Source organism: Salvia hispanica, chromosome 1 (assembly GCF_029641045.1).
Source record: "Salvia hispanica isolate PSC_SH4W2 chromosome 1, Shi_PSC_v1, whole genome shotgun sequence".
NCBI classification, from domain to species: Eukaryota; Viridiplantae; Streptophyta; class Magnoliopsida; order Lamiales; family Lamiaceae; genus Salvia; species Salvia hispanica.
Genome location: NC_142692.1, coordinates 66,193,392 through 66,215,321, shown reverse-complemented (window position 1 = coordinate 66,215,321; position 21,930 = coordinate 66,193,392). Strand labels below are relative to the sequence as shown.

The 21,930-nt window shown below is 36.5% G+C and overlaps 4 protein-coding genes across 9 annotated transcripts; 2 read left to right on the top strand and 2 right to left on the bottom strand.

Moving 5' to 3' along the window:
* Positions 1–4,863: 4,863 nt before the first annotated feature.
* LOC125222358 (zinc finger CCCH domain-containing protein 18-like) lies at positions 4,864–7,988 on the top strand. 2 transcript variants are annotated; one of them, XM_089056152.1, is made up of 7 exons: positions 4,864–4,999; positions 5,609–6,501; positions 6,569–6,736; positions 6,817–6,996; positions 7,239–7,315; positions 7,416–7,563; positions 7,662–7,988. In XM_089056152.1, the coding sequence occupies exons 2-7, from the start codon at positions 5,615–5,617 to the stop codon at positions 7,732–7,734; spliced, it is 1,533 nt and encodes a 510-aa protein (XP_088912278.1). In that variant the 5' UTR covers positions 4,864–4,999; positions 5,609–5,614; the 3' UTR covers positions 7,735–7,988. The 2 variants fall into 2 exon arrangements, with proteins under 2 accessions (XP_088912278.1, XP_047980858.2); XM_048124901.2 differs by having other exon boundaries at positions 7,659–7,988.
* A 583-nt stretch (positions 7,989–8,571) lies between these two features.
* Positions 8,572–11,637, bottom strand: LOC125223631 (Mitochondrial transcription termination factor family protein). Of its 3 annotated transcripts, none has more exons than XM_048126868.2 (7): positions 11,203–11,637; positions 10,914–10,992; positions 10,680–10,840; positions 9,914–10,603; positions 9,360–9,790; positions 9,085–9,269; positions 8,572–8,726 (listed from the first exon to the last, which is right to left on the bottom strand). In XM_048126868.2, exons 1-5 carry the CDS (start codon positions 11,479–11,481, stop codon positions 9,476–9,478), a joined length of 1,524 nt encoding a protein of 507 aa, XP_047982825.1. In that variant the 5' UTR covers positions 11,482–11,637; the 3' UTR covers positions 8,572–8,726; positions 9,085–9,269; positions 9,360–9,475. The 3 variants fall into 3 exon arrangements, with proteins under 3 accessions (XP_047982825.1, XP_047982824.1, XP_047982823.1); XM_048126867.2 differs by having other exon boundaries at positions 8,572–8,729; positions 9,085–9,251; XM_048126866.2 differs by having other exon boundaries at positions 9,085–9,251.
* A 757-nt stretch (positions 11,638–12,394) lies between these two features.
* On the top strand, positions 12,395–13,176 carry LOC125185690 (NADH-ubiquinone oxidoreductase). Its single transcript, XM_048082269.2, has 2 exons — positions 12,395–12,744; positions 12,837–13,176. Exons 1-2 carry the CDS (start codon positions 12,591–12,593, stop codon positions 12,986–12,988), a joined length of 306 nt encoding a protein of 101 aa, XP_047938226.1. The 5' UTR covers positions 12,395–12,590; the 3' UTR covers positions 12,989–13,176.
* A 3,386-nt stretch (positions 13,177–16,562) lies between these two features.
* On the bottom strand, positions 16,563–21,749 carry LOC125217907 (putative WRKY transcription factor 20). 3 transcript variants are annotated; one of them, XM_089056167.1, is made up of 6 exons: positions 21,625–21,749; positions 19,392–19,586; positions 18,382–18,859; positions 17,773–17,920; positions 17,518–17,673; positions 16,563–17,073 (listed from the first exon to the last, which is right to left on the bottom strand). In XM_089056167.1, exons 1-6 carry the CDS (start codon positions 21,709–21,711, stop codon positions 16,644–16,646), a joined length of 1,494 nt encoding a protein of 497 aa, XP_088912293.1. In that variant the 5' UTR covers positions 21,712–21,749; the 3' UTR covers positions 16,563–16,643. The 3 variants fall into 3 exon arrangements, with proteins under 3 accessions (XP_088912293.1, XP_088912296.1, XP_047975434.2); XM_089056170.1 differs by lacking the exon at positions 21,625–21,749 and adding an exon at positions 20,616–20,937 and having other exon boundaries at positions 17,773–17,953; XM_048119477.2 differs by lacking the exon at positions 21,625–21,749 and adding an exon at positions 20,616–20,934.
* Positions 21,750–21,930: the final 181 nt, after the last annotated feature.

The window sequence follows — 21,930 nt, the reverse complement described above, 5'->3', positions numbered from 1 at the left end:
AAATTGACTCGAGAAGACAATGAAAGAATTATTTTAAATTTATAAAGTTACATTACAAAATCATCATTCGAATCAATTGGCAAATGTTTTGAGAGTGATTAGTGGCGCACATGGCCAAAATTGCGGCTATCACATATCCATATTGCATGAAACAAATTCTACTAATATCAAAGCACATGTTTATGGCTATTGCTTTGCTGTTTGTCATTCTCGCACTGCATGCATATATATATACATACAAAAAGAAGATCAAATATCCTAAAAATATTATTCATTGCATAATATAAATGGAGGTGAGGAGACAATAGAGTGTTGTTGGATGTAATTAATGTAATAGTGACTAGCTAGGTTGCTTTGTCTCCAACAATCCAATCACATGCATCTTTGCGATTCTGGATAAGGTTTCGTTAACTTAAAACCACACAAAATAAGGAGTAGTAGCAATAGTATTGTCCCTTTTTGTTAGTATTAATTTGAGATTTTTATAGAAGATGCCTTAATAATGGAGTGGAAACTTTGCAAAATGTTCAAAATGATAGTATTGTATAAAATGAAAATGATCTCTAATATAAAAAAAAAAAAAAAAGTAAAATGTTTTAACTACAATGCTATTTTATACTACTACTACTTGTATTTCTCTGCTCATAACTTTCGATTGTAAATTAGTAGCAGTAGTTTTTGGCAATGATTCATAACCTCGTATGTTATTTTTATTTTTAAATTAGTCATTAGTGTAGTTGTGAAATAGTGAATTTTACTACGATTCAACACTACCGAGTTAGTATTCTTAGGGTGCGTTCATTTTGAAAGATTATATCTCATGATTAAATATGTATTGGTTCATGAGATTGAATCTCATAATTTAATCCTAAATGGATAATATTATAATAATGAGTCATATCCACTCTCTCCAACTAAAATAATCACACAACTTAATTATAATTGGATAATCATATCTATCATCAGTTGTTAATTAGTATGTTTTGATTGTAATTCATTACTTACTGCTGTAAATTAGTGCGTTTAGCTATAATTCACAACTTCGAATACTACTACTTAGTTATGAATTGATTAGATTTTACCCTTGAAAGAGTTGGCTGGTTTTTAACTTTTTCATATTTTGATTGAGACTTTTCCCTTTTTTCAATGAGAATGGATAATTTGGGGTATGGATAATTAGTGGTGACGAGGAGTTCGGATTCGATCATGTCGTGTAGATTAATGTTGCTTTGTGATTACAGCTACAACTTTAATGTTGTAGATTCTTATGTCAATCACGAGTTAGTTGTAACCTATATATATTGTGTTCCCGTGATTGCTGGAACATTTTTGTTACGTTTTACAATCAACTACTTAATAATCTTAGTGAAAAAATACACTATATTTTTCTTACGATCATAAAGTTTAATTGACTCCTATATAGTCCTATTATTATTACTTTATTTTTGAATGAAATGCATTTTCCTTAATAAAGTTGTTTAAATTTGATTGAGATCCATATCCTTCAATTTATCACTATTGCTATTTTAGTAGTAGTATTTTCAATAAATATATTGTTATGTGTTGTATGCTAAACTAGTTTTAAACGTAACGCTAAATTCGTCATTATAAAATAATGCGAAGTTCATTACAATTTTGTTTGTACTAGCTCATTATAGGGAATTCATATATTTAAAAATAATGACATCATTTGATATAATTCAAAAAATATGAAGTTCATTATAAGTTTGTTATTAGTTCATTATAATGAACTTCAAGTTATAATGTTGTTGTTCTGTGTTTAAGGTTTAAGAGCATTCGCAGCGGTGCTCCGTCCGTCCGTGCCAGCGGCGGGGACACCGCTCGTCCGCCAATGCAGCTTGTCCGTCCTTGTCAGCGCTAGGGCGGTGCTCTTAGCTAAGAGCACGTCTGTGCCGCTGAGCAGGTTGACGTAGCGGGCTGTGATTGGCCTATGGAAATTCTTTTTTTCTTTCTTTTTTAAAAAAAATCAAATTTAATTTTAAAAATCGTTTTTAAATTAATTTTCCCACTTCCCAATTAATTATATCCGTTTTCTACACACTTTTAATTTTTTTTAAAAAAATTTTCCCAAAATTCACATTTTCATCTATAAATACTCCCACTTCAACATTAAAAATTGTGTAATTTTTAATTTGTAGGATTTTATTTATATATATTTTTTATTTTCTAGGATTTTAATTATGTATTTTTATTTTTTAGGATTTTAATTATGAATTTTTATTTTCTAGGATTTTAATTATGTAATTTTTATTTTTTAATGTATTTTTATATTGTAGAAATTTTTTTAGTAATTGAAGTATTTAAATTGAATAATAGAATGGTGGGACCCTTGAGCTTGTCCTTGCGGAAGAGCACGGATGTGGGTGTTCTGCTCTTGCCTAAGGACAAAGAGTAAAAATGGGTCGGGCCCACCTCCATGCTCTTAAATAAGAGGACGGATGAGAATGCTCTAAGAATTATTTAGTATTGATCCCAGTCCATTATATCCTAACTTTGGATGAATCAATCTCAATAATTAATTACTAATCCAACATTTAGATAATATAAAAAAAATTTGAAATTTATAATAAAAAATGAATACGAGACACCTAATGTCATTAAGTACTAGTTTAAATTTTACAAATTAAATAGCAAAAATAGTTGGAAATTATTTTAAAAAATTAAAATGTGACAACAAAAATATATGACAGATAATTCCATGCAGTTTGAACCTAGCCAAAGAATTCCAGTTTGGAAATTTATTTCCTCTGATTGTTGAGCTATTGAATGATGATATTGGTGTGATATTGTGAATCCTAGTTGGAGCCTATAGAAAGATAAGATTGGGATATTTCTGGCCATTGATTGGATGAGGGATTTGCAAATTTTAGTATCAAATTGGTGAAGATTATTTCCCGCCAAAGATGTTGATCACTTTATTTTTAAATATGATAAGTATATTTAGTATTTTAAAGGATTAGTTGTCATAAAATAACAATGAGTTCCATTTACACAGAGTAATAGTAATTCTATAATTTTCAACTATTGCAACTTAAATATTAAATAGTTGGAGCCAATGAGGATCACCTATGTCATTTTTCGTTCACACCAAATATGATAAGTAATGGACAAAGAATTTTTATGTAGTTTATCAATCTTATTAGAAGAAGAAAATGATATTGTTTTTAATCTAGATAGAAAACAATTGTTGTTATTTTTTAAAAAAAATTGAACGAAAATTTGCAGCAGTAAATAAATTGGAAGCAAATTTTGACACATGATTCCATTGAATATCAGAAGTTGGCAGCTTGTACTAAAATATTCCTAAATTACTTTTCTTTTCATTTTTGTTGTGAATAGTGTAATGTACGAGTTTTAAAAAATAATCCAAGCTAATTAAATATAATATAATAAAAAATATATATATATAAGTATGAATCTAAAATGAATACGATGAATCTAACAATTTGAGACTAATAGAGTCAAAGATTGTTACTAAAAAGTAGAAAAAGAAGGATGGAGGGGTCAAACTGCAAATAACAAGTCTAAGCGGGAGAAGTGGAGATTTGGATAACTATTGGCCCTATTCCACCTCGGCTCCAAACTGCCATATCAATTATCCAAATCCCACTTTAATTTATCCCTTTTAATTCTCTCTCTAATTTATTCAAATTTAATTCCCTCCTTCCAATTATTGGAAAAATAAACTGTCACCCTAAAAAAATGAAATATTAACAACTGCTTTCCCTCTCATTTCGCTGACGTTATCTTTTCCGATTGAAACGGTCCTCACTCCCCAACTCAATTCCCTAAATTACCCCTGCTTTTATTTCCCATTTATCCCCATTTACTACTATTATAGCCATTATCTAAGTCAATTTAAATTAAATAATGTATGTAATCGGTTTAAAGTTTGCCCCAAGCGAGGTGCAAACCAGCTTATAAACCACGTCTTCCACATTAAATTACTTATGATTTAAGCGACACACAAATTAGTGATTATATAAAGTTTTGTACTTGCAATGGACATGTCCCATGAGACAAAATTATTACAAGTGGGTCCCACCTTAATAGCAAAATTTTTTAAATTTTTTTTAATAGTGGTGGGTACCAACCAGAAAAGGCAAAAAAATAATTAGTCAATGACCATCAAATACTACCAATCATTATTAAATACTCCTAATCATTATTACTATTTTAATAATAATTGGATTATCCACTTGGTGCCTCCGAGTTTTACCTACTTCTCCACGCATAACAATTTAAAATCAAAATTCTAGTATTTATTTTGATTATTCTTTTAGTTTAATTATTTGAGGAAATAATCCGACGGTTGGAAAAGAAGGTCGAAAAAAGAGGAAGAAAATGAAAACTAGATTTGAGGCACACAATATATGTGGGCCGACATGTGCGGTCTATCACATCTATTCACACATTGGAATTTCCGAAAATTTTAATTATTTAAAATACCAAAGTTTTATATGGGAAATTATATAGAGAGAAGGGTAGTTTTGTAACACAAGTTTCAAGCTGTCATCAACCATATCGCAAATCTAGGAATTATTTTTGTTTATTTCTGATTAGTATTATATCAAGCGCTAGTTGAGAGTAATTAAGGGGGGGAATGCAAATTTTTTATTTTTATTTATACAATGTTTGAGGGAGATAAGCATTATCTACCAATTTTTTAATGTAAATCAAAATTTATGTAAGTGACAAAATATTACAGAGAAATTCGCATAGTGGCCTTTATAAAGCCAATATTTCTTGGCATTTTGCTCTGTGAGAGGAAGATGGCGTTGGCTTCTGTATGCTGCACATAAAGTTAAGATTGAGAAGTAAAAAATAGAGAGGAGAGAGAGAGAGAAGGGTGGAGGTGGAGTTTAGTAACACAAGGAGTTTTTTTTTTTTTTTTTTTTTGACATAGAGATGGAGACAGATTAGTTGTAGTATCCAATTTCACTTTTTTCAACTCCTGTTTTTCAAGTTCTCATAGCAGGTTGGATCTGTTCTTCCTGCATCATGTTTGATTGTGTTTAGTAATAGTGTTTCTTTACAGAGTCTTGTAAAGATTTGATTTTTATTAGTGTTCCTATTCTATTTGCATGAGTTCTTGTTATTGGTGCAATTTTTTTTATTTCTTGTTGATGGGTTTCTGTGTTTTATGTGGAAGCGCTTCTTTGAATAACTTTGAGTCAAACAAGAACCCCAAAATTTGATTTTTTTTTGTTTTTGTGACCACAAATTTCTATTTCTGTTGTATGTTAGTATTTCCAAATGCACTTCTCTCTGTGTGTGTGTGACTGTGTGTGAGAAGATAGAATTTGATGGAGAATTGGAGGCATGGAGACTCCTTCTCCTGGTTGCTTTTGGGTGCATGTGATTTGTTGTTAGAGAATCAGTACTTGAATTTTGGATAAGATTATGTATATTTGTCTTGTCTGGGATGTATTATTGCTCTATACCTTTTCCATGGCATTTTCTATCCATTCAATTTTATCAACGCTCAATTTGAAGGCTTTAAACTCTCCTACATTATCTGTTGTTCAAATTGTAGTTGTTGTTGATTCCCTCACTTAGAATTCTTCCACTCATATGTGTTGTGTAGACTAAAATGGATTCTTCCGAGGCTACAAAGGTTGTAATCAAGAGGATTTCGAGCCTCGAGCCGGAGCATGTTGCGAAGAAGATAATAGGATACATGTATTTTCAAGAGCTTTCTGACCAGGAGATGATTAGATTAGCCTTAGGCCCTGATACCTTAATCCATAACTTGATACAGAAAGCTAAAACCGCGCGCTTATTAGCTTCATCACAAGTTACTTCACCTCCAATTTCCCCTACTATCATCAATCCAGACCCTTCATTTCAGTTTGCTCCCTTCCAATCAGTTTCGCCTCGTCCCTTTCCATCCCCACCTGCATTTCGGAGGATGGAGCCTTACTGGGATCCTCAACTCCCCGTTGAGCAACCAGCAAAGCAGAATGCCCCTTTCTACCCTGACTATATAGGATTGGAGGATCCATTAGATGTCGTTGTGAAGCCAAATGATTACTATTTCCACGAAGCAGCACTCAACAGTTTGAGTGGTAGGGGCGGTGGCAGCTCTTCTAACTTGATGGATTTTCCTGTCAAAACTTGTCATTACTTCATCAAAGGCATTTGCAAGCATGGCAGTAACTGTAGGTATTACCATGGGGAGTTGTTTCCGGAGAGTCATCCCCATGCTTCTTTTGGTCTTAGTTCATACGATATAGCTGGAGACGAGGGGTTCTTACCGGGGTCACTTGAGAAGCTTGAGTTAGAAATTACTGAGCTCTTGAAATCGAGAAGGGGGCATCCGGTTTCCATTGCTTCTCTGCCAATGCTGTACTATGACAAATATGGGAAAACTTTGCAAGCTGAAGGGTACTTGACTGAGAGCCAGAGACATGGTAAAGCCGGTTACAGCTTGACAAAACTTCTAGCTCGGCTGAGAAACAGTATTCGTCTCATAGACAGGTGAGGCTGTGGTTGAATTTTCCTTGTCTGTTTCGGAAAATGTAGTCTTCTGATTCTTTTGTTCTAGGCCTCATGGGCAGCATGCTGTGATCCTTGCTGAGGATGCTGCGAAGTATTTGGATATTCGTGCTGAAAGAAATGATCCTGGCCCAATTGTCAGTGGCTCGCGCCAAATTTATTTGACCTTTCCAGCTGAGAGCACCTTCACTGAAGAAGATGTTTCTGACTACTTCAGGTAACTACATTTCTATTGCTAATGTGATTGTGTTCCTCTATGTTTGAATTTCTCTAATTCTTCGTTGGCTCTCTGTGTAGTAACTATGGACAAGTGCAGGATGTGAGGATCCCGTGCCAGCAGAAACGAATGTTTGGTTTTGTAACTTTTGCCACTACAGACACTGTGAGGCTGATTTTGTCCAAGGGAAACCCCCATTACGTGCGTGGTGCCCGTGTTCTTGTTAAACCCTATAGAGAAAAGGCAAAGCTTGTCGAGAGGTGCACTTTCTTCCCGAGTTACTCGTCGAAATTCTGTTTCCTTGCCTATGTCCTTCCGCGTTTTGTACCCATACAATTTGATGCAACTTCCATGATTCAAAGTATTTGCTGATAATTATAGTCCTTGCTTAAGTTATGTTTTGTTGCACATGCAATTTGCGTATGTTATAATGTTCCTTTCATGTTTGGTTTGACTGTCGGCCCTATCTCGTTGCATAATATGGATTCCATTTCCCGTGCAGGAAATACTTGGAAAATTTTGATCATCCCGTTTTCTTCCAGCCACACCCTGCAGATATAGACTCAGATTTTCTAACAGGTAATTTAACACCATTTTGTCCGTTAACTGTGCACTGTCGTTTCATAAACTTAACTCGTAACTCATTCTGCACCGATTGTCTTTACTTTCCCCTTGGCAGGTTCATCAAGGTTATTCCCACGTGAGCTAATGGAAGAACAGGAACGCGTAGTTGAACTTGAGGCAACACACCTTTCGCAGCTCCAGTTAGCTAGCAGACAGTTCAACGATCTGTTGGACGTTTTGCCACTCGGCAGTGATCAGGAGAGGTTGGTTATCCAGATAGTCTTCATATACCATTTTTCGAGGTTGTATATTGGTTGTTGAGGATGCTTATATAGTGGTGATTATTGTTGGTGTGCAGCAGCAGTCAAGGAGTTGGTCTGCCCGATAGCCCATTCGCCTCGGCGGTGGGCAGCAGCATTTCAGCAGTTATATAGATGCAGGCAAGATACACAAGATTATAGAGAGCTTACTAAGAAAGAGGTGCTGGTTTTAGAAGGCAACACCACAAAATACACTTCACTTTTCATTTCTCAACAAGACATTTTTCATTTCTCTTTGCTGAAGAAGAATCATAGGGATCTACTTAGTTTTTTTCTGACGAAGAAATGTAATATACCAAGGTAGGATGTGGGGAGATGAAACAAGTTACCCACCAGTATATATAAAGTAGTAATCTTATTAAATTCAACGATGGTATATGAAACACAAATATTTGTCAAATTTTCCACAATATTTATTTAATTATGAAAGTGGTTGGTTGAAATTCGAGGTGATTATTCGATGACGCTAAGTAATCTATTACGCTTTTAGGCCAACTTTTTAAACAGCATTGAAGCGTAAATCGCGTCCATTTTTAGAGCCAATTTGGCAAAGTTTATTAAAGTTGATTACATTTATCTAAACACAAAAGAAGGTTGATTAGTAATGATTAGACAAATCTTGAGCATTTCAAAAATCTAGTGGTCCGTTTTGTAAAATAAAGCATACAGCATAATTACATCAACCTTTTAATCATGGACAACTCAAAAAGTTAAAAAACCAAAAACTTTTATTTGAATAAAGACAGCGGTTGGAAGTGTACAAGAGCCACACTTATATAAAACCTCATATTTGATTTATTGAGTGTAAATGACGTTTTTTGAAATATAATTTTTGATAAAATCATTGATAAATTCCTAAAGTAATTCATACAAGCACTAAAAGATTGGGCAAATTTGATAGATACAACCACCAATATATTTATACTGGACAAATAATAGAACTCTAGAACATACGAGAGAATATAACCAGCACTATATATTCAACACCAAAATTGTTTAATTTTACAAAACCTTAATTTTCTTTTGATGATCAGCAAACTAATGCATCTGCGGCAAATGCGAGCACTCCATCTTTTATACTTGATGAAATGATTAGAATTATGTACCTGCTAAAGTAACAAAAATTAGACTCCAGTTAGAGAACATGGTCTGCCAAAAGAAATATCCTCCAGTAAACATGGTAAAAGCTCTTATCAAAATCTTGCTAATGCTTTGAAAATTCCTTCATACATATTGACAACTCTTGGTCAACACTTAGTGGTGTGTAACAGAATGTTATTCAATCATAAGAGTAAATAACAAAAACTCTAAATGAAAATTGCCTTATAAGATTCTATATGCAAAAATTATAGAATTTCCAAGAAGATGCTAGCTATTATGTAACTGTCATTCAGTCATCCACATAAAAAATAAATACTTTAACAGTAACAGAGAGCAAAGGTTTAGATCACCTCTAAACATTACCTTGAATTATGGAGACTGGATATTGTGCAAGCAGTAGGACTGTTAGAATCACGAGCAGTTAGTAAAAGCCATTACAGACTTCGCAACAATTGTTTCGCCAGCTCCAAAAGGGAAGCGGCCCAATTCCTAGAACATTTTTTATATACTAGAATGAACTTTTTTCCAACCTGCCACATATTTGAACACTAAATTCAGTTTATTAACATGTTTCATTTCCAAATCCAGAAAGTAAAATGCAATATATTAATATGAGAGAATCCAACAAGCAATCTTACCATGGTTAGGTCATTTCTTTGGAGTCTTAAAGCGCTAGGAGTGAGCAATCTGATACGTATTCTGTCATACATTTTCTTCATTCACATGTAGTATACAAAGGGGTGATTTGTGCCTATTACTGCCTTTCATATTTCTTTGCTAAATCTTTCAGCAGTAACCTCTGCCGAAAATCCAGATACTTGTCTACGCTAGTTCCTGCCCATTGCCGGCAAAAGGATTCATCAGTTGGGACAAATGAGCTCAAAGGGAATGGCCCTTTCGGAGCTTTCTTCAACGAAACCAGGAAGCGATGACGAGGTCTGATCCGTTGGTCCAAAGACAAGCTAAGGTATGTTGGATATTTGGTCAGAGAATGGACTTCATTCTGAAGTTCGTTGACCAAATACTTGTATTTAGGCTTCAGATTTGCCTCCAGTGAAAGTGAGAATACCTGAAGGTTATTAGGCAACTGTTTCAGGCATAAAAGATATACTACTAAATCACAATTATGCTAAAGCAAACACAATTACCAAATGCATAAACCAAATCAACTACACTAGGGAAGCAAGGTGACCTGTGTAAGGCTGGTTAATACTTTCAGTATCTCTGAATTTTGCATTCCAATACTTCGTAAGAAATTGATTCTGGGGAGCAAGCCATCTTCAATGCTGTAGTGGAGGAGTTGAGGATGCTTGGTGACCATCTTCACGATACTCTGTCTAGGAGCATCCAACTCTTTCATAAGAAAATCAAGCCGTGTTTTCCATGTACTATCTATCCGTTGAACCAGGATTTGAGGACTTAACTGCACAACCTTACTGATGTCTTTCTCCTGGATTCCTATCTCATCTTTCAAATACTTGACTGTGGGTTTTAAGGAATTTTCGACACTGTAAGAGAACAATGAGGGAGTGGCAGCAATTATTTGCCCTATTCGAGACGATGGAATGCCCAAGCTACATAAAAAGGCAACATGAGCCTTTAGATTGTTTTCCACAGTGTACTGCAATATTTGAGGCTGTCTCAAAATTATCTTTTGAATATCTCTATGCTTAACACCGATACTCAACAAGTATTCCAATCTTTCCTCAGCTGATTCAACATTTATCTGTAGAGAAGGCATGTGCCTCTCATACATCTGGAGGAAGTGGCGTTCCTTGAGTCCGAAACTGCTCAAGTAATTGAGAAGGGGAAAATATCTTTCGTCTAAGTCTAGCTCCTCTGACAAATGACCAAATCTGTTCTTAGCGGAACTTTCTACTTCCTGCAACAATCAGAGTATTTTAACGAGGCCTAAGTTTGATATTGATATGAGATAGCTAGCTAGGGAGGCATAATACCTTAACTTTGGAATTCAATGTTGAAGAAACACCATCTCCATCTATTTTTTCCGCAGTATATTTGACATTCCTCGCAACAGACTTTCTTGGCCGTTTTGCAAGATTGCGTGCGGGGCTGGACGATTCCAAATCCCAATTTTTCCCTATGTGCCTGGTTCTGCCTGTTTATGAAATATTTCCATAAAATGATCTATTGCTATCACAGTAGAGCTGTTTTGCTTAGTTTTGAACTACCTTGTCCATTGAGAGTTTCATTTTTCAACTTTAACCTCTGTCTATCAGTCTCAGAAATTTCAATATCTCCAAATTCATCCTGCCAAAAACCCCCAAAACATTAACTTGACAAAACATTTCAACCATGAATGAAAAACACCTTGCACCAAAATAATGAATAGTTTATCAAAATTAAATGTGACAATTGAACTGATTATTACTTGAATTTAATGATCCAATTCTACAATTTACCAAAACACACACACAGTGAAATGGAAGAAATCATAGAAATGAGAAAAAAAATACATACATCGGACGACCAATTGTCATCCTCCTCATCGCGGAGTTCATCGGAATTAGCGGCGCGGGCATCGTCATCGGTGTCGTAGGGCGAGAGGGGGTGGCCGTGCCTGGAGCGGCGGTTGGACTTCAAAATCTTAGGATTGGAATGCGAGGAGGCGACTCGGGTAGCGTAGGTGAGTCTTGGAGCGGGGGATTGGAGGAGGGAGGCGGCGAGGTAGAGGAGAGAAGAGGCGTGGGACAGGGAGCGGTGGTTGAGCGCGGCAGTGGAGAGGGATGAAATAGCCATGGTTGGCTGAATTTAAGAGTGACTGGAGAATATGCTGGTGAGTATGCTCTAAAACCCTAGAGAGATTTTAGGTGAAAAGGTTGGGACCGTACAATCCAAACCTTATCTTCATGTTTGTGGTAATCCAATTTCCATTGTTTTCTCTGGTTTCGCTCCTTTTTACGTGCTTCTCTTAATCTCGCTCCAAATTTTAAAAATATCTCATAGTTTTACACTATGAAATAGGTTTAAATAGAGTAAATTGGATTTTGTTTAAATACTCTCACTGTCCCTATGCACTTTCTATTTCTATTCGTCTCATAAAAAATATGGATACTTCTATTTGTGAGTCCCCAACTCATTACCAATTTACATCAATTTATTTATAATTTATATTATTATAATTCCATTATTATAATTTATTAAGCACTAATAATAATGTGAATTTCATTATTCACTAACATTATTTTAACTATTATCTTCTTATTTCTCTTACTTTAACAATTGTGCATTAATTCTCGTGTCATTTCAATTGTCCATATATTTATGGAACCGATGGAGTATCAATTTTTATCATGTAAATAAAATTTGGTTAAGTAATACCAAGTTCGAATCGTGTTGTGTGGTAGTAATGTTCAGGTTTGTATGCGCCTCTCACTTGTGACAGCTAATTCTTTCCCTTTACGAAAATACATCTCCATAAAAAATTAGGTGGCGGCGGCTTCTGTATCCTCCTGCAACGGTTATTGACATTAAAGAATTCAGAATCGTCTAAAATTAAGAAAATTTCCGAAGGTGAACGCAAGGAATCATCTCTCTAGTCCAAAATTAACAAAATAAAAAGTTTTCAATTTGGGACGTTATATCCATTATCCACATTGGACCAGAAGAACAAATTCGATGAATTTCGTTAATAAGCCAAGACTGAATTAGGCTTTAGGTCGTTAACGAATTGACATGCACAAACATTTTCGTATTTGGGCCGAATTGAAGGCAGAGGTGGTAGGCCCATAGGCTAAGGAGTTAGTAAAACTAATTAACCCTTGATTCGCATCTGAAACATTGAAGCTTCCAACTGTGGCATCAGATTTTGATCGATTGTTGAAGAAGCTCACCGCCAAATCGCACCTATGAACACTGAAATTACGTCGGCGGCCAAGCCGGAGTACCCGGTCATTGATCGCAATCCTCCATTCACTAAGACCGTCTCCAATTTCAACACCCTCGACTACCTCCGCCTCTCCACCATCACCGGCGTCTCCGTCGTCGTCGGCTACCTCTCCGGTAACAATTTATCCTCCACGACTATTAATTACCTCCGAATCGAGTGCGTAGCTGTTTGACGAGTCTAATTTTTGATTGAATTTATGGATTAGGGATCAAGCCTGGGATTCGTGGACCGTCGATGGTGACGGGCGGTCTGATTGGAGTGATGGGAGGGTTTATGTACGCCTACCAAAATTCATGCGGCAGGCTCATGGGATTTTTCCCCAATGAAGGCGAGGTTGCCAAGTACAAGAAGAAGTGATCGAATTTTTCTAGGGTTTCTGCCTAATGAAAGATAATTCCTCTTTCTCATTATATTTCGAGGTTTTGTAAGAATGCCGACGCAACTTGTATGTTGTTCTTAATAATTAAGAGGTGGTTGCTGAAACTTGGAATTGCTTGTATTCGGATTGCTGCTTGGTGAATTTAACTGACATTTCCAATGCTGAATATTACATGTTTTCTTGTTATGTTTCAAAAATGCTGCCAATTTTACTGATCAGTGTTCTTTTAGTTGTTGGGGGTTTGCAATATCTTCATGACAGTACCTGTATTTTTCATGTCATTTATATAAATGTTCATGATTTGTGCTGTTACAACTTTTGCTAATTGAGGATTAACCTTAGATGGTATTGAGAAATTGTCTGGATGAATGTGTGTCTTGTTTTTTATTGCTGTGTGCATTTGCTTTGTACTTTGACTTCAAAGGTCTAACATTGTTATGATTGTTTCTCTTGAAGATTTGGCTTACTACGTCGAAGAAACTAATACTATTAGAAATTGTAGTTATATGTGAAGACTATTTCTGTTTCCAAGTAGCTGTATAAAATGCAAGATGGTAAATGCTTTTTTGTAATTTGTAGGATATTAGTCCCAATATAGTACATAGGCTGAGAGAGGTTGTATAGTTATAATAGGAATGAAGTTGTTTCTCCAAATTACTAGTTGGGATTATGTGACTGATGTTGAGATAGTGATGATATAGTCCTTGTGTGTGTGTGTGTGTGTGTTGATATCTCTTGCTATTTGCATTTCTGAGCAGTGATGGACTAGTTTCACAGGGTCCATTCTACAAAATTTTCTGATTTTCAAGCGATAGAAGGCTCAGCTCGGTTTGTATCCTTGTTATATCATATTGGTTACTGATCATCCACTATACTATCAACCCCATGATTTTAGTAGAACAATAGTTGAAAAAGGGATTGCTTCTACTTGAGAAAGATTGCATTTGGCAACATGACTTAACAGTAACCTTGTTTGTGACTTTGTGCATATCTACGGGGAATGTTCAAACACCCCTTTCTTGGATGTGCCTAAAGTTTATGTAAAAACATAGTTCGTCTTGTCATTTGAGTACTCTGCTTAGAATCTGACCAAGATAAGAATATTGAGTGTCGCTGAGTCAGTGAATACAGAGTCTGAAACTGGGAGGCTCTCAGCTTATCAAATGGATGTTTCCATTCTTCTGTCTGAAAAATGTAAGCATAAGAGCTAGAGTTCTTCAGTGTAGGTATAAACACATGGAGTGAACTGAGTTTAGAAACTACATGCCCACTAGTACCATTACCAGAATTCTAGTAGAGACGAGTCGGGTTAATAAAGGCTTGACTCTTACGGAGCTATTTGACTAAGGTTAAGCTCTGAAGAGGGATGTGTTGTTCAAGGAGAAGGGAGAGAACTGGTTTGAGGGACATTGTGTATCAGCTTCTTACTAACTAAGCTGGTTTGTATGCATTCACATTTTGTATCAGAGCTTAACTTGAGATAAGACTGAATCAAGCAAAGCTGACACAAGTTTCCTATAGCAACAATATATCCTCTCCCTCTCCTTGTTCTTCAACCACTACATATGTTGATGTAATTAAACATTGTTTTCAGACATTTAATGCTCAATTAACTTGAGGTAAAAGTCGTTCATGCATTTGTTTTCAAACATTGAATGCTCGATTAGTGACATTGAAACATGTGGGATAGAAACAAATATTATACCATCAATTTAGTTATAACTAATCTTACGCCACGTAAAAGGGATAACTGCCTTAAAAGTCACAAACTTTTGCTAAATTTCGGTTTTTCCCACGAAGTATGAAATTGGCGTATAATGTCACGAACTTTGCCGGGTTGCTTGTATCTCCCATTTTGACCCGACCCTATGGTTTTCAGATGAAAATTAGCATACGTGGCAAGCCTGGAAGCTGACATGGAGATCGCCGGAAAATCCATAAAACGACGTCGTTTTCTACAACTAAAACGACGCAGTTTTATGTATAAACAAACCCACTGCAGGTTGCAAAAAAATTTCGGCTGAATGGGTGGTGCCGCCGCCGGAGGAGGTTGCAAAAAGTGTGGTGAGGGAGGGTGAAGCTTTGAGGGAGGAGAGATCGAGCAGGAGATTTTACAAAGATTTGGGTTTGATGAATCCCGTCTCGCCGCCCGAGCTGCCTCTGCCACCAGCGGAGGAAGCTCCGCTACCGGAATTCGAAGAAAGTGAGAAACGGAGCTGGGAAAAGGAAGACAAGTAGAAGACAAATTAATAAACGTGTGAAACACAGAAATCTCATCGCGACGACGACGCCACCGCCATCGCCACCGCCACTACCTCCGTCGCCGGCACAGAAATGCAGTAAGGGTGAGAGAAGACGCAGCGGCGTATTCAACAAAAGTCTTCGGTGATGGTGGAGTCGGGCCGGGATCGGATTCCCGGGGTTGCCGGCGGCAATAAGGAAGAGGAGGAAGAGAGTACACGTAGGGATGAGGAGTGATGGAGGATGATAAGACACGTCATCTCAAAATTGGCATCCACGTCATCCACTCAATGCACACTTGGCAGCCATGTCAGCTTAAAAAGACACATCATCTGAATTCATAGTCGGAAAACCAGTCATGGGAAAACGGCAACCGATCATAAAGTTCGTGACATTATACGCCAATTTTATAGTTCGTGAGAAAACCCGAAATTTGGCAAAAGTTTGTGACTTTTAAGGCAGTTATCCCCCACATAAAATGGATTTTATTTAAATCCAAGTTAAATTATTCTTAATAGTCATCATTTGATAATGCCCAATGATGTTTTACTAAGGGGTGTTTGGTTTATGCAATTCAATCTCATAACTTAATCATAGATGGATAGTTATATGATAATTAGTCATAACCAATCTCATTCTAATAAATAATCTCACAATTTAATTCTATATTATATCTAGCTAGCTATTATTTTATCTAGGAAATCGAACACCACCTAAAAGTAGTAGAGTATTTTTCTCTTCTACTTCCTCCGTCCGCCATTAGGAGTCTCATTCTTTGGCGTCCCACTTGTATATATTAGTTTTAAATGAAATGTAAGTGAAATGAATTAGTGGAATGTGAGACCCTATTACTCCTAGTATTTATGGTAAAAATGAACCGGGACTCCTATTCGCAGACGGACTAAAATGAAAAAGCGAGACTCCTATTTATAGACTGAGTACTTATTTTCCTTTATCCAGGAAACCGAACACCACCAAACACAACATTGTTTAGAGCAAACATCAAAGACATGCTTTCGTGTACGGATTGAATAATTGAGAAAATATTAAATTTTGTGATTTCATATTTCATTTTAAAATTCAACAAAACAATATGACTTAAATGATTATTTATCCTTTCTATTATTATTAAAAGTTCCCAGAGAAATAAACATTTCATTTTACTGTACACAAACTACCTCGTGTTTATAGCCTTGGAGGTGGGCAGAGCATAAAAATACTTTAAACTTGCAACAACAATATTCACGTAACAGAAGATGGGAGAAAAATAAAAGTAAACTTGGAAATTGTAAAATACTGGAACCAATACCATGAGGATAAATTCACTCAGATTTACTAATAAAAATAGAAATTATTTCTGGTAATATATATTCATAATATTCAGCAACAATTTTAAGGCCCCATAAGTATTCTTCCAAGGTTTGGCTGACATTGGTTAGAGGCATTTATCGGTGGCGTCTGAAAGTTATGAGCTTCTCTATTTCCGTATAGATTCAGCCCACCATTTACAATTTCATAGATTGGATTATTTTGGCGTCGTCCACCCTCACCATCCAACCCTTCCTCCCTTTTGTGCTCACCTGCTCGCCCGATTCCAACACCGAGGTCAAGGCTAATCGAACTGCCACTGTCATGCGCCCTCATCTTGGATGTTCCTGCATATGGCGCAGTCCCAGCAAGTTCATGACTGCTGTTTCGTGCAATTGGGACATCATGGTTGTGCTTCCCCTCATACGTTGTTATAACAGCTTTCGGGTCATGAGATGCCCTCTCCACATGCTTCCTCACTGGGCATCCTGCATTCGTGCACTTGTAGTAGCTCCTGGATCACAAACCAACACACACGACGAGTGCAAAACAGGTCAACAACCGTCAACCTAAATCAGGTTCATACAATAAGAAAGACAGTCACCAGATACAAAATCAGTCTTTCCGGTTTCAAGCCAAAAGAGGAATCAACTCGGGTTTCTTGTTTGGGAGATTAATGAATTTTGTGGGGTTTTTTTTTCTTCTTCTGGGAATTAGATTTGTACATTGAAAGAGAAAATTAGTTAATGACAGTATACACAAGCAAATTTAAGTATAGGCAGAACAATCTGCCTCAGCAAATGGGGAGAAAGATCTTTATCTTTCCTTGTACTACCACTTTCTGTATTCATATTATTCATTTATAGAAGAATATTTCCTTGTACCACTTTTTATATTTCAATCAGAAAGTATCAATGTTTTTAAACCAATCTAGAAGATGCATTAATGTTTTACTTACCTAGGATTGGGGTTTCCTCGGACAACTTTCTGGCCATACTTGCGCCAGCGATATCCATCATCCAGTATATCAACCTCACTCACAGTTTGAACCACAACTCGTGGTTCACGAATGGGTTTAACAACTGGTGTAACATCAATACCATCCTCCATTTTTCTGCTCAGATTGGTCAACAACATAACTCATAAAAAAATAGTAAACAGTTAAACTACATCAATACCATCAATACATTGGAAATTTTACAAAACTACATACCTCCGTTTTAAGTAAGGATCATCATCTTCAGCATCATCATTTTGGCCCTGAAACTGTGAGCCAGAACCATCTAATCCATCCTCATTTGTTTGCAGAGGTGACAACATGGGAGAACCATTTTGCTCCATATTATTGGTGTTCATCTTGTCTTCAACAACAGTAAAAAAAAATTGCATAAATGCTAGCCATATAACCTTCTTCCATATGTGATCTTATGGAATAACTAATTTTAGCTGAGCAGTGAAATTTGAAAATTGGAGCTCGCATATTTGAGGAAAGTTCAATATGGCTTACTAATTACGCAAGTTGTGAAGGCACACACAAGCATAATATGTAGGGGAGAAACAAATCTAGATGACACTACCAATTCATGGTAAAAAGTTAAACTTACTTACAGTTTGAAACCCAAGAAATCAACTACATAAATCTCAACTAAGAATATATCTAACATTTCCAAACGTATGTTACAGCTTAATTCCCAGACATTGACATCCTTGGTGACTGATGAAATACAATTAAGCAAAATGTCAACATAATTGATCAGAGAATTTAATTGCATTGCACAGAAGAAAATAATTGAATGATAATTAACAGAGTTAGGCCAGTTACCCTCCTTGTCCGATTTATCCTCTTGAATGGACGTAAGACCCCCAGGATTGTGCCGACGTGCACTCTGAGGTTTCAGATGATCATGTGAACCCTTGTACACAATTTCTGTAATATGTCCACTTGGAGACCGTTCAAATATTTTTTTCACCTCACAGTTAGGGTAGGTACATTTGTAGTAACTTCGTGGAAACTCGCTTCCTTTAACCAGTTTCTGCCCATATTTTCTCCAGTTATACCCATCTTCTGATGTTCTATCAGCTGAGACTGACGAGCTGCTATCTTTATGCTCAGAAACTGAAGCTTGTGTACCTGTATTGGACTGAGCTCCTTGCTTTGATTCATCAATACTATCATACACAGATGAATCCTGTCGAGCTACTCCAAGACATTGTGGTGCTGAAGAAGAGGGTATAGCAGACTGAGAATATCGCTGATCTTGATGATTGACTAGTCCGTTTCGATTAATTCCTGCAGGAATCTTTTCCCAGAAAAGGTATTCAATGAGATATAACTGCTTAAATATTCGCATGAAACAATAATTCAACACTTGCACCCATTAAAGTTGGATATGAAGACTGAATAATTAGAAGGTCAGTCAGAACTAATTGATCCTAAAAAATAGATCCTCAATGTATAACCTTTTTTGACCATGTTCCAAACAATCATTCATATATGTTTGCGCACAAGTTACGTAAAAAATACTAATCTCTAATCCGTCAAAATATGGAAAAACTAACAAGGTACTGAAATCTATCAAAAGTTCTACCAGCTTATTGTTTGATGACAAGTTGCTACATAAGATTCCTAGATGATGACACAATATTGTTTAATTGAACACTGGACATGCAAACCGATTCTACTATTTTGCAGAAATTAATTTGACAGAACAAAACATATTTAACAAATCATTCTGCGACCCATTCAATTGTTTGAGCCCACACAACTTATTTGAAAACCATACCAAAATGAGAATAATCTTAAAGACCAAAAGGAAAGTTTTGGGACATTACCGACATCGCTGCAGACGATAATCCTGATGTGGTACTAACTCCAGTGTGAAACCTAAACTCGAAATCACTGGAAGTTCTTTCCTCTACAGCATTACCACTGGCGAAATTTTTCTCTAATAGAATTGCAGCATTACCACCAGATGCTTGCATCAACTGAGGCTTGAAAAAGGAACCTGTGGTGGGAGAAGGCTCAGCCTGCAAAGTAACAGGTAGTAGTTCAAGTAAATGAAGTTTTCCTATGCACTAGCTGTATCAGATCTCCACAGAAATAAAAAGAAATTTGATGTCAAGACACCTTAAATGTTCTTGTTTTCAAAATCACAACAGCAAAATAAAACAATTAACTGCACTTCACATGAATCGATGCAAATGCACCCCATGATAATTATGTGGGGTTTGATGCCACAGATAAGCTCAAGGATTCTAATAAAACAGCAGAAAATTTCCAAGCACCACTAAGCACAGGAAGATTCCATTTGTCAAGAAACAACACAGGGACTCCAAAACCTTTCTCTTTAAAATTCTACTCACACCTTCGATCAGTGACAAGCTTCTTTATCTACTTGTTATCTCACACCAATTGACAGTACAAAATGTGAACGGATATGACTCTAATATAAGGAATGGTTTCATATTCCCCTTCTGAGTGGCCATTCCTCTTTATTCTAATGTCTTTCCAATTCCAGGCTCCATTAGCTCAAAAGATTCATATTTCCAGGTCTCCACAAAGGGTTTAAAGTTGCTAAAGATAGTTCCATCTAGAAACCATTATAATACACCCTAATGCGAGCATCAGAATCCATGGGACCCGAAACACACACAACGGGACACATATATTACTCACTCAACAATAAATATTCTCAAATGAGCACTCAACGGGGAAAGACAATAATATTTTTCAACGACACCATGATGATGAGAAACGAACCAACGTCAAATCAATAATGAAATCCACCCACTAAATTCACAATTAATTCCCCGGAAAACATGCTTCCGCGTCAGCATAACACTTCCCGAAACTGTGCATTCTTCGGCGGAATTATTTATGACGGAGCGGTTAATAACCTAAATTAGGGAAACTGAGGCAGAATTCAATTTTATTCCACATATAAACCAGCATTAAACTCAGTTCCGGATCCGAATCTGGATATTTCAAGCTAAACCAGTGCAATTCACTCAATGATTCAGTTTTAAAAAAAAATAGGGGTAAAAAAATGGAAAGACCTTAATGTTGGAGAGGAGAACGGGTGACTCGAGGAAGGACGTCGGACTGAGGCCGGGAGGAATAGTGATGGAAGTAGACCTAGAGATCGGGAGCTTCGCAGGCGACATGAGGCGGTACCTAGCTCCGTTGGTGGATCCGCCGACATCGGTCACGTGATCGTGAGCTGAGGTCACGTGAGGTGGAACATTCTCCGAGAGCTGAGAGTGGGGGTGGGAGTACTGAGGCAGTGAGTGATGGCGGTCTTCCATTGAAGAAGGAAACGAGAAATTAATTACAGAGAGAGAGAGAGAGAGAAATGAAGGTATTTGTGAGGAAGAGAGATGGGGGAAAGAGGGGAGGGGAGGGGAGGGGTAGGATGGTAATTTCAGATTGGGATGCTGAGAAATGACCGTTCAATTTCGACGTTGTTGACTTTATAGATTCGGATCTGGCTTCCTATTGGCTACTCGCTTCTTATCCAGTTCTTTTTTACTTTATTTTACATTAACCCCGTTTTGCACATAATTATTAAAGCTTTTGTTTTTTTGTCTTCTTCCTCTGCCAAAAGAGGGGTAAAATCTTGCCGATAGATTCAGGCGTCAATCATTCAATCCCTATTTTGTTTTTATTTCATTTATATTTGTACCAAAGAATCAAATTTTAATTTGTTTTTCCTTTTTCAATTGCTTGATTTTTTGAGATATGGTGGAATTAAAATAGAAAATCTGGGTGTGTCATCAAAAGCAAAAAAAATTGAAGAATGGAAAAGGCGAATCAGAAAATTGTTTGGTTGGGGATAGAAAAGAAGAAAGAGAGAGAGAGAGAGAGATTAGGGATTGGATATGATTAATAAAGAGTAGGACCACAGGCAATCATAGCAGCAAAATTAATTCTTCTTCCCCATTATTCAATTTCCCCACATTATGATTCACAACACAACTGGAATCAGGAATCAGCAGCGGTGAATCCACATATATATGGAGGGAGTAAATAGTGGTAGTATCATTGTTTACACATAAAAAAACTAACCAAATAAAGAGGATATGCCAGTATGCCTTGATAAGAATAGAGGAGTGGCCAGCTCTTTCTCTGCCTTGGCCTCTCTCCATGGAACATGGCTAGAATGGTAATTATATCTTCAAGGAATTGAAGCCCTACAAACAACCAAAACCAGTAGATGGGAGACCGGAAACGAGTTAGCTTACCTTCATGAGTCGTGCAACCGTGAGGCTAAGTAAATGACTGAACAATCTATAGTCCTAACAAGATCAGCATTACATACATACTCCTCAATAATTCCATCCTAGGAAACTATCACTAACCATCAATCAACAA